This window comes from Thunnus albacares, chromosome 15 (genome assembly GCF_914725855.1).
Source record: "Thunnus albacares chromosome 15, fThuAlb1.1, whole genome shotgun sequence".
Lineage (NCBI taxonomy): Eukaryota > Metazoa > Chordata > Actinopteri > Scombriformes > Scombridae > Thunnus > Thunnus albacares.
The window spans coordinates 22,369,615-22,381,044 of record NC_058120.1 but is presented as its reverse complement, the minus strand read 5'-3'; the positions used below and the strand labels follow the sequence as shown (position 1 = coordinate 22,381,044).

Genomic DNA, 11,430 nt, shown 5'->3' with positions numbered 1-11,430 from the left:
AAAATAAACAACATTTATTTTAGGGTACAATTAATTCCAGCAGTTATTCTCTTCTTAAACATGTGAATATTAGATAATAAAAAACAATTAATGCTTGAAGGCTTCATTCATTCATTGATTTTATTGAAACATTCCTTCACATATAAAACTTGAACCACATTATTCAGTGCAGCCGGCATAAAAATCACATAAAAGTTGAAGGCTTTAAAAAAAATACATAGTGCAGGAAAACAGTCATATGTTGAAACATATTTCATAACGTTTTCACATCTGAGGTCACGTTTGTCACTGTAGGTGAATGCAAATACAGCTACAGAAGGCTCTCTCAACCTTTTCTGTACCTAAAAATGCAAGAACACAAGACCTTAATCATAAAAGTTATCCAATACAAAAAATGTGATTATTCTTCATTCCCTGTACGAGTATTTTAAAAAGACCATCCTCTTTAAAGTAAAATACACACAGTATGAGGGTCATTTACATACAGTACAATGCACATAGTCTTTTTTTTCCTATCCTCAAAATTTCATTTCAGGAGACATAACTCAGATTTAATTCATGGATTGTGTTCAGTGATTCAAACATATATAACTGGTTCGCTTTGTAATGTCCGCAGCTCCGTCTGTTCCTCTTCAACTGATCTGGTTTCCCTCTAAGTGGCACCTGTCAGCCTCAGCGTCCAGGCCCACTGGCAAGGCATCTGGCTGAAGGGCAGCTGGGGCAGGAGAACCCGCAGCCCGCTGGGCTTTACAGGCTCCCACTGCAGAGACCCGAGACCAAGAAGCACCACCTTTTTTTTTTTTTTTTTAAGAAGAAAAGCACAAACAGGGTTGACATGTTGACACAGAGGGAGAACCACTCAAGAAATGAGTCAACTTCATTTGCTAAGATGGAGTGTTATTGGAAATTTGAGCAGTGTTGGACCAGTTTTTCAATATATTGAGCCTTTAATTAAATAACGTCCAGTCATTTCATTCTCTGCAGATGTGATGGAGGTTCCTCTCTGACTGCAGCTACATTAAAACAGTCTGTAAAACCAGCAAGAAGGTTTTATGCTTTTAGGTCTGAAACAATTGGTAAATTACTTGATTTGTTGATTGTCAAAAATCAATTAAATATTTAAATCATTTTTAAACAATTACTTTTTGGTTACAGCCTCTTCAGTGTGAGGATTTGCAGCTGTTTCTTTGTTTTATATCATAGTAATCTCAATATTTTGGGGATTTTAGACTGTTGGTCTGACAATAGAAGATATTTGTGGACGTCACAGTGGACTCTGGGAAACTCTGATAAGCAGGTTTCACAATATTCTGACATTTCATGGACTAAACTATTAATTAAATAATGAGAAAATAAATGCTAGATGAATCGATAATGAAAATAATTGTTATTTGCAGCTTTATGTGCTATTTTAATTCCTTAATTAAACAGGTGCCATGAAGACCTGAAGCTTCTCCACCAGCATACATGTATACTGAGTTACTCAGCACTTGGCAGCTGCTAACTCAGCAGAAAGAATGTAATTATCATGGTTAAGTTTAGAGTTTTACTGTCCTAAAACATGTGGTACATGTTGAGAAAACTGCAATATAATTTTGAATATATCCACAAACAATATATGCTATTAGGGACTTAAATCAAACCCTAATATTTACTGCTTACCAGTAAGTGACACCTTTATAGTTAATTGGACAGGGTTCTGCCAATACTGAGGTTGTTTCAATCTAAACAACATATTGAAAGTAGATGCAAACATGCAGGAAGTGATAAGTTCTTTATGGAAAAGCCTCCAGTAAACATCATGTATTAAGTGAAGTGATGTGTTACTGAGATACAGATACTGATATTGAAGAGTTGTCAAATTATATATCAACTGATAGCATTTTTTTACATTAACACAAGGGAGGTTATAGGTGAAAAATAAATGTGTCAGTGCTCTCTGGTGGACAAATTATGTAATAAACTCTTAAACATCTTAACACCCTTAAACATTACTGATATATCTGTAAGAAGCTTTTATTGATCATCTTACCTGAGTCTGTCCTTGTGTAACCACAGGTTCTCTCAGAATCACAGATCCATTATTGGGCCACTCAAGTAAAATGGCAAAGACGTGGTTTTCCTGTGGTTTGGAAGTGTACCTGTCGAAGATGAGACCCATTTAGGAATTTTCAATTATACACTGAAATTATACACTGAGATATAGGCTCATAAAAGAAGCATAAAAAAATAATTAACAATATCTTTTGTTAAAATACATAATAAAGCAACATTTTGGCAAAATAAATTGTGAAAAAACAACCAATGAAATCCCTGAGTTATCACTAAACATAAAAAATCTAATCTATGAGAGAGTATTTGGAGTAAAATATATATATATATATAATGTATACTCTATATTTTCTTACAAAACAAAGATACAAGCTGCTTATGGAAACTAGTGCAATTATTTCGACACAATGCATCCAAAGTGTTAGTCACTATAAACTAAATATAATACACAAACACACCAGACGTGGGGAGTGACGCTGTCATTCTGAGCCCGCCATGCGGTGGTGTTGTAGATGGCCTCGCCGTTGACCTTCAGCCACTGACCCACCTGCCTCAGACGCTCCTCAAAGATCGGAGCGATCCTTCCGTCGTGCGTGGGACCGATGTTCATCAGCAGGTTTCCCCCACATGACACCGTCTCCACCAACGTCTGAAACACATCAGAGATAAAGAGGATGTGCAGTTGTTGAACGTCAATACATCATTACTGCGTTCATTTTGACACATTAGCATGATTACTGTAAACAAACAAAAAACCATTGCAGTGAAGACTGGGAGCATCTATCATCCTCTAGTCTATACCGTGCTGTAACTTTAGAGCGATATTTATTGAAATGCACTGTAATGATTCACTGCACAAAGGTTATTTTACAGCTGAAGCAGATTGTTCTTTCAGAGCAAATAAGGCTCAAACTTGCAGAGTAGAGCTGAAATGAGAAGTCGAAGGCCAACAATTTTGATAACTGATTAATTGTTTAAGCAGAAATGTCACAAATTAATTTGTTCCTGCTTCTAAAATGTAAATATTTGCTGGTTTTCTTCTTCTTTCATGATAGTAAACAAAATATCTTTGAGCTTCGGACAGTTAACTTGAGCTCTGGGAAATTTTTATGGTTATTTTCCACCATTTTCTGACATTTCATAAACCAAATGATTCATCTTTTAATGGAGAAAATAAAATGCAGATTAACTGAGAATGAAAGTAATACTGAGTTATAGCCTCATTTCAGAGATTGTTGCAAAAACAGACAGAGACATGAGTACAATTTCAGTGGGAAAAGTAGTTTTTACATGTTTATGCTCAAACAAATAGTAAGAGAGATTATGGGAAACGTGGTCTCAGTGTTTCAGAAACACTACAACTAACATATCAATGGTAAGAGTTAAGACATATGTTGCACCTTTGTTGTATGGAAATTACTGACTTTCATTTTTTAACACACTAGACTTGAGTTGCAACGATTAGTCAATTAAACAATTAGTCAATCATCAGAAAATTAATCACCAACTATCTCGATAATCAATTAATTGTTTTGAGTCTTTTTTTTTTTAAGAGAAACTGTCAAAATTCTCTGATTACAGCTTCTGAAATGTAAGTATTTTCTGGTTTCTTTAGTCCTATATGACAGTAAACTGAATATTTTTAGGTTGTGGACTGTTGCTCAGGACAAAAGAAGACTTTTGAGGACGTCATCTTGGACTTTGGGAGAAGGTGATCAACATTTTTTACCATTTTATAGACCAAACAACCCTACACTAGACCCTAGATGGTAAAAATATTTACACAAGATTATTATTGATGGGATTTGACTGGTTTTACTGGAAGAAATGTGGTTGTAAAGTCACAGTGAGCAAAATCTTTTAAATAAAACAAAGACTAGATCATTCTTATAGTTTTCTGTCTATATAAGCCATTTAATCACACCTAATGATCCTGTTTTAGTTGGATCGGTTAACAGATACATTACCAGATTAAACAGTTGACAGGTTAATGAGATTTTAAACTCTCACCGCTACAAGCTGCTCGATGGTGAGGTAGTCACTGAGAGGAGCGTTGCGTCTGTATCCCCAGGACTTTGTGTCGATGGTCATGCAGTTTTCCCACTTGTGTTTGAGCAGGTGTCCTGGCTGGTAGCGATCAGCGCAGGTGTAGTATCCACCATGGGTGCAGATGGAGCCGTAACCCCACCGATCGTTTGTCACCACTGTGTCTCGTACTGGACTGTGAAAGAAAAAAACAAGTGGATATCACTCTGACTGATAAAATGATGCATCTAATGTAGCAGAAACATAAATATAATCCATTACCTGTCGTTATAGAGCCAGGCTAAGAAACCAGTGCTGTTCCAGTACTTGTCAGGCGCATCTCCATCCCCGTCAGACCACAGCACGTCCGGTCTGTACTTGACGATGAGCTCGTAAAGCTCAGGCAGAGTTTTACTGGTAGGAAAGTAGTTGGTAGAGAAGAGGTTGGCAGCGTCCTGTTCAAAGAGCGGATTAAACCACTCGAACAGGGAGTGATACAATCCTAAACGCAGGTCGCTGTTAGCGCGGAGGGCAGTCGCCACTTCATCCACCAGATCTCTCTTGGGTCCAACATCCACTGCGTTCCAGTTCCAGGAGCTTTTTGAGCCCCATAGTGTGAAACCTGAGAGACAGAATACAGATTCTGAGAGGCTGAAAGGTTTCAGGATGGTAGAAACACTCAAAATATGTGTAATTATGTCAGTTTTTAGCACCGAATCTTACTGTAAATACTGTACTTTATTTGTACTGTACCTTCATGGTGTTTCGTAGTCAGGACGATGTACTTTGCTCCTGATGAGGCAAAGATGTCGGTCCACTCTTTGGCATCAAAGAACTCAGCGGTAAACTGCGGTGCAAAGTCTTGATACTTGAAGCCTGGAGGATAATTCTTCTGCATGAAGTCGACATACGGCTTTAGTTTTTGCTTCTGCCAGTACCACCTAGAACAGAAAATACATGCAGGAAGACAATAAGATGAAGGCAGGACAAGTAAATGTATATTCACTGTATGTCAAACAAGAATTCCAGTTTACATTCATTAGTGTTTTAGTTAATAAGTTAAAAATGTTGATAAAAGTCAAAGAGAAAGTTGAGCTTTAGATTTTGGTAAATATACAATAATCCCTCCAGCGTGTCTACTTAAAGTCAAGATCATGATGACAAATTGCTGTGATTAAACAAAAATAAAGCCACTTTATCGGATGTTCAAAGTTCAGTCTTGACATTGGGAAAATCACACCATAAAGTCCATTTAGTAGCTGTTCTGGAGCTTTCTATCATATGATATGATGTTCTATGATATGATGTGACTTTGCCCTGTTGTTATCAAGTGATAGATTTTTTTTCCTGACGCACATTAAGGACCTCTCATCTGGGGTTTAAAGTTCATTCATGACCTTTGAAAAGTATCTGAGAAAACAAACTAGCTGTACTAGCTGTTCTGATCTGAGCTTTTGATCATATCACATGATCTTCATCAGCGGATAATCAGATTTGAACCCCACATGGACAAGACGTAGCAGTAAGGTGCTAAGAAGGAGAGGAAATATGAGCATCTACTAATCCTTGACAGCTGGGCAACTCTGATACTGATCACATGACTTGATGACTTGAGCTACTAAACTGACCTTGTGATGAGATTGTTTTCTCAACCCTTTTTTTTTTTTTTTTACCATTTAATTAAATTAATGTCAGCACTCCTTGCACTCTTCACTCCTTTGCACTATTTGTATCCTCTATTGTATTCATTTCACCTGTATATAATCAGTCCTTGTGTATATTTCTGAAGATTGTCGTGTTGTTATTCTATGTAAGTACGTTAAGTCAAATCTTTGTATGTGTAAACATACTTAGCCAATAAAGATGATTCTGATTCTTATTTTTCTGTTTTTTTCTGCTTTTTTTTTTTTTTTTTTTTTGCTGTTTCTCTAAATGGTCACCTAACACAGACTATTTGTGACTTGATCATAGAATCAAGGTAATTAATTAATATTCACTATAAATCTATGGATCACCTGATTCATTTATTGCCTGCCTATGGTTGCCATGGATACCAGCAGCAGGGCTTATCTTGCTCAAACTCCGAACTTTCCCAGGACTCGTTTGTAAAATTGTGTCATAGATATTTTGTTGATTTTTTTTGTTATAAATTGGGCTCAAATCTCACCAGAACCACTCGCTGCCGAAGCTCGGGACGGAGAAGACCCCCCAGTGTATGAAGATACCGAACTTGGCCTGATCGAACCACTCCGGCAGCGGTCTGGAGTCGATCGATTCCCACGTCGGTTCGTATTGTGCTCTGCCGGTGCTGATCAACAGCATCGACAAAAGCAAAGAAACGACCGTTAAAGCTCCCATTTCAAGCGGAAATCATCCACCCAGTGTTGCAAAATGATCCGAAAGACGGGCTGGGTGTCACATGATGATGATGATAAAGCGAAAGTTAAAAACATAGAACAAGGAAGAGGAATTTTACGGAAGGTAACGCTGATAAAACATCTTCAACTACTATGTGTACTCCTCTTGGAGCACTGGGGATGTTTGTTTTTATCGTCCGTTGTTTCACCGAGGAGGTTCGACCAATCAGATTGAAGAGAACGCCGCTCACCCGGGCTACGCTGCGTTCTACATCTCGCGCTCCGACGTGTACGCATGCGCAGTTCGCCTCTCTTTCAGGAACTGGTTCATGTGTTGTTTTTGTGTCACACATGCAAGGCTACGTTGACTGTCACTGTCATATCTCTGCGGGAGATTTTGACAAGGTATGAATGAACTTTTAAGAATACTAATGAAGTGTTTTATCTCTTATAAACGTCTGACGTGTTACTTTTTCCTCTTTTCATTGTCAGGACATTGAAGAGGTGATTGAGAATTCAAAGAAGGTGAGCCGTCTCAGCTCAGAAACATTTATCCAGAATAGTTTTTATATTGTGTGTGATTAATTAATTTGCTTTTATTCCCAGGCTGGATTGTTGGCACTATTAGCTGTGGCCGAGCATGCTGGAGAATTTGACAAGATCATTGAATTGTCACAGAGGTAACTATAAACAAAGCAGTGGTGCAGAGTAACTAAATACATTTACTGTACTTAAGTTAAATTTCGAGGTACTTGTACCTTACTTGAGTATTTCCATTTGATGCTACTTTATACTTCCACTTCACTACATTTCAGAGGGAAATACTGTACTTTCTACTCCACTATTACTTTTCAAATGAAGATTTGACACAATGGATAATATAACAAGCTTTTAAAATACAACACATTGTTAAAGATGAAACCAGTGGTTTCCAACCTTTTTGGCTTTTGACATCTTAAAAAAAGCAGTGTGTAGTCAGGGTCACATTTCAGATGTCTATGAGTTGTTAACAGCTCCACCAAATAGTGATTTTTCCCTCTAAACTTCTCACATGGTTTCATTTCATTTCAAATGATCCAATATTTCACCAAAAATCAAAGATTAGAGAAAAAAGTCTAAAAACTGAAAACAGATTTGTTTTTCAGAACTTTGTTTTTTCCTGTTTTCTCTCCCATTAATCATCTCATGACCCCTCAGATTTATCTGGTGACTCTTTGGAGGGGTCCGACCCCAAGGTTGGGAACCACTGGACTAAACCTGCTAACTGTATATAAAGTGGTTCAAACTAGCTCCACCTGCAGCAGCTACAACAGTAACATGCTGCTTACACACTGATGCCTCAGTATTAATAATATGCTGATGTCATATATAATAATATATCAGTCAGAGGGACCAAACCACTACTTTTACTGCAATACTTTAACTACATTAAGCTGCTAATACTTATGTAGTTGTTTTCATTCAGGACTTTTACTTGTAATGGAGTATTTTTACATTGCTGTACTGGTACTTTTACTGAAGTAAAGGATCTGAATACTTCTTCCACCACTGTAACAAACTATATTATGAAATAATTAAAATTTACTGTGTTCTATATGTGTTTTTATTAGGTTCCCAGGTTTTATTTTCCCCTGTTTAGGAGTACACCCTGTTCAAGAAGTTTCCCCAGACCAACAGAGAGGTGCTACTCTCCAGGTAAGGATGCACCAATTTATTTAAAGGTTCGGTTCACCCAAATAACAAAACACATACTTTCTAACTTACTTGTAGTGGAATATAGCTGTGCAGGTAGTTTTTGTTATTATTGTAGGTTTTTAGATATCTGGCTCTGAAATTTCTGTCACAACCCCAATAAAATGGAGGTGGTCCAGGTCAGTGCTTGGCTGCACCTGTCTTTTCTGATCCATATTGTTCATGTATGTTTGCATTTTATTTACCATATATACCATCATTCTGCTTCTCTCAATATATACGCCATCAACTGGACGTCTAACCATCCTGTTCTGTTGCTTTTCCTGAGATTTCTGAGGAGTTTTACTTTCTGAATTAGAAAACTAAGGATGGAAGGTGTCAATTGTTAAACAGACTGTAAAGGATTTTGGGGTAAATGTGTGATTTTGGGCTATGTAAAATAAAACTAAAATGACTTCACTTGAGCAGAATTGTGTTTGTAGCAACATTGCTTTCCAGAAACAATGTGCTCATTACTCTGGATGATCCACAAAACACACACCTGTGTGGGGACTAAAGTAGTGTCAATAAAAACTGTTACTAGTAAAGTGGATTATCCAGAATAACAGAGACATTGTTTCTAGAAAAAACATGTCAATGCTGATTATTTTTAATGTAATTTTTCATTGCTATGAGCACTATAAACACAATTGTACTCACCTCCACTGTGTTGAATAGACAGATATTTAGAAACTTGGCCAAATAAAACCACATATATCTGTATGGTCTCTAAAAGTAACCAAGAAAAAACATTTTGTTGTTGTTGTTGTTATTTGGCCTTACAAAAATAACAGTAATGGTTTCTGCTGTCGTTATGTTAAGGCAGAGGAATAAAGGATGTTTTTTCTGTCTTGTGTGTAGGATCTAGATGCTGCTCTACCTATCATAGAGAAATACAAAGATCACCTCGTGGCTATTGGGGAGGTAAAAATTCAATATTTCTTATGTGATTTGATTAAAAATCATCGTTTTCTTTTGCGTTTCAGTGTAATTCCAGTTAATTCCTTGTCCTTCCCATCTGTCCGTACAGGTCGGCTTGGATTTTACACCCAGATATGTGAACAATGAGAACGATAAAGACAGTCAAAGGCAGGTTCTCATTCGTCAGTCACAGATAGCCAAGGAGCTGGATCTCCCTCTGTGAGTCATACAGTACTGCTGTAGATTACATGAACTCAGATGGTAATAAATGAATTAAAGAAATCCACTTACATTAAGTAGAAAATATATACATATGTTGACATGTATAAAGCATGATTGTGTTTCCAAGTGAATCTCCATATTTGCAATGTTTTTACAATGTTTTTAATCACAAACATGAAGCCTCGGCTAACAGACTTTCATTTAATATTTTTGTGTGTATGTATTTTAGAAATGTTCATTCACGGTCAGCAGGAAGACCCACCATCCACCTCCTGAAGGAACAAGGTATACAGCTTAGTTTACATTCTTTACATAAATTGTTAGTAAAATTTACTTAAAGTATTTAGAATCTAAAAGCAGCATAGAAACATTTAATTAATGGTTTATAACACACTATAATGTTAGCAGATATAAGTGTTTATTAATGTCAACAACTCTAACTCATCTTCTGTGTAATAATATCAAATATATCTTCATAGAAGTTATAATTCTTGACAAATATCGTACTGTCCATTAATAAACACCTAATAAATGTACCTATATCTGCATACATCTACATTATAATGAGTTATAAATGATTTATTTAATGTTTATATACTGCTTATAAATGCTAGTGTTCTGAGATTGTACTTGGATATTAGAGAAGTGAACTGCAGTCCCTTTGAAATGTCACTAGGTGTCGAGAAAGCCCTGCTTCATGCTTTTGATGGGAAACCCTCTGTTGCCATGGAGGGAGTGAAGGCTGGATATTTCTTTTCTATCCCTCCGTCCATAATACGGAGTGAACAGGTAGAGCAGATCACCTGATTGTTTGAAATTTAAACTGTATCACAACCTCCACATGTTTGAATTTGTGATATTCTTACACATAAAAACAAGAAAAAACTTGATTTTACTGGCATAGTTGCAAATAGTTTGAATATCTTTGTGGTGAAAGAGCACTGACATGTTGACTCTGTTCTCATTGGCTGGCATTACCACATTAAATGTTAATGATTGATGATGGTTTATTTGTGTATTTACCACCAAGAAGCAGAAACTCGTGAAACAGTTGCCATTAGAAAACATCTGTCTGGAAACTGATGCTCCTGCTCTTGGTCCAGAAAAGCAGGTAAAGTTGTTTTTTCCCCTCAGATTAAAATAAAAGTGCTGTAATTTAAACGCAGGATATTTGTAAGTAATTAAAACAGTTCACGGTTACAAAACCTTGTCTTTTTTTTCTTCCTTGAAGCAGTATTTAATGTTGTGACCTTTTTGTGATCTGTAAATTTCACTCTCTGTATTGTACTTTCCCACACATCCTAAAAACTAGTATCTTTAACATACTTATAGTTTTATTTACCCACTCATCTCATATCCCTCTTGTTCTGTGTCCTGAAATGCAGGTGAGAAATGAGCCAAAAAACATCAGCGTCTCTGCTGAGTACATCAGTAAGATCAAAGGAGTGTCTCTGGAGAAGGTGATGGAGGTGACGACACAGAACGCTCTCAGACTCTTCCCGAAGTTGAAGGCAGCCATCCGACCCTGACGCACCCTAAAACGTTGACTTCATCGATCAAGAATTATCTTTAAGAAAATGCCCACGACTTTCTGTTACCATGGTGATCTTATAGATTAACTTAAAGTTCCCTTCCAGACTGTTTATGGCATATAAAATACTCTCTTTTTGAAAAATGTGTGTCTGACATGTTTTTTTTCCCCACAAAAAAAGCTATAAATATGCAATTATTCCTCTTTTCAAAAACTTCTCGACAATGGAGGTCTCCTACTTCATTGAAAAGTCAAGTTTCCACATCACACTTGTTGCATACTGGACCACAATTGGCTACCAAACTAGTGATGTCACGAATCACGCCTGTAGGTACAGTACACATGTTCAGCTCAGATTTAAGGTGAGCTCAGAGAAACTCAGACATCCAACTGTAGGAACAAGAAGAAAAACACATTCTTAAGTGGAGGGGGACTTAAATGTGTCTTATTGAACCAAGATGAACTGACATGTAAATAAATTAAAAATATATTTAAAAAAAACAGTATAATTGTACTTGACTGCTGAGAGCTGTTTACTGTATTCATCTCCATTCATTATATTCTTAAATAAAGGAAGATGAGATCATTTAA

At 36.7% G+C, this 11,430-nt stretch overlaps 2 protein-coding genes across 6 annotated transcripts; one reads left to right on the top strand and one right to left on the bottom strand.

Moving 5' to 3' along the window:
• Positions 1-102: 102 nt before the first annotated feature.
• Positions 103-6,482, bottom strand: fuca2 (alpha-L-fucosidase 2). Of its 4 annotated transcripts, none has more exons than XM_044374336.1 (7): positions 6,245-6,482; positions 4,831-5,018; positions 4,360-4,699; positions 4,063-4,273; positions 2,511-2,701; positions 2,033-2,141; positions 103-790 (listed from the first exon to the last, which is right to left on the bottom strand). In XM_044374336.1, the coding sequence occupies exons 1-7, from the start codon at positions 6,433-6,435 to the stop codon at positions 653-655; spliced, it is 1,368 nt and encodes a 455-aa protein (XP_044230271.1). In that variant the 5' UTR covers positions 6,436-6,482; the 3' UTR covers positions 103-652. The 4 variants fall into 4 exon arrangements, with proteins under 4 accessions (XP_044230271.1, XP_044230274.1, XP_044230273.1 ...); XM_044374339.1 differs by lacking the exon at positions 6,245-6,482 and adding an exon at positions 6,093-6,200; XM_044374338.1 differs by lacking the exon at positions 6,245-6,482 and adding an exon at positions 5,475-5,566.
• A 98-nt stretch (positions 6,483-6,580) lies between these two features.
• LOC122997944 (putative deoxyribonuclease TATDN3) lies at positions 6,581-11,430 on the top strand. 2 transcript variants are annotated; one of them, XM_044374352.1, is made up of 10 exons: positions 6,581-6,839; positions 6,927-6,959; positions 7,041-7,114; positions 8,045-8,129; positions 9,027-9,089; positions 9,196-9,305; positions 9,538-9,593; positions 9,985-10,097; positions 10,342-10,419; positions 10,694-11,430. In XM_044374352.1, the coding sequence occupies exons 1-10, from the start codon at positions 6,588-6,590 to the stop codon at positions 10,835-10,837; spliced, it is 1,008 nt and encodes a 335-aa protein (XP_044230287.1). In that variant the 5' UTR covers positions 6,581-6,587; the 3' UTR covers positions 10,838-11,430. The 2 variants fall into 2 exon arrangements, with proteins under 2 accessions (XP_044230287.1, XP_044230286.1); XM_044374351.1 differs by having other exon boundaries at positions 10,339-10,419.

What these genes read in the sequence shown, in the direction of transcription:
- fuca2 (XM_044374336.1), bottom strand. Translation starts at nt 6,435, where the DNA reads ATGGGAGCTTTAACGGTCGTTTCTTTGCTTTTGTCGATGCTGTTGATC. An exon ending in TTCGGCAGCGAGTGGTTCTG is followed by an intron (nt 5,019 to 6,244) that starts GTGAGATTTGAG and finishes TTTCTGTTCTAG; the next exon opens with GTGGTACTGGCAGAAGCAAA. An exon ending in AGCGTCACTCCCCACGTCTG is followed by an intron (nt 2,142 to 2,510) that starts GTGTGTTTGTGT and finishes CATCTTCGACAG; the next exon opens with GTACACTTCCAAACCACAGG.
- LOC122997944 (XM_044374351.1), top strand. Translation starts at nt 6,588, where the DNA reads ATGTGTACTCCTCTTGGAGCACTGGGGATGTTTGTTTTTATCGTCCGT. An exon ending in AGAGAGGTGCTACTCTCCAG is followed by an intron (nt 8,130 to 9,026) that starts GTAAGGATGCAC and finishes TCTTGTGTGTAG; the next exon opens with GATCTAGATGCTGCTCTACC. An exon ending in ACCTCGTGGCTATTGGGGAG is followed by an intron (nt 9,090 to 9,195) that starts GTAAAAATTCAA and finishes CTGTCCGTACAG; the next exon opens with GTCGGCTTGGATTTTACACC.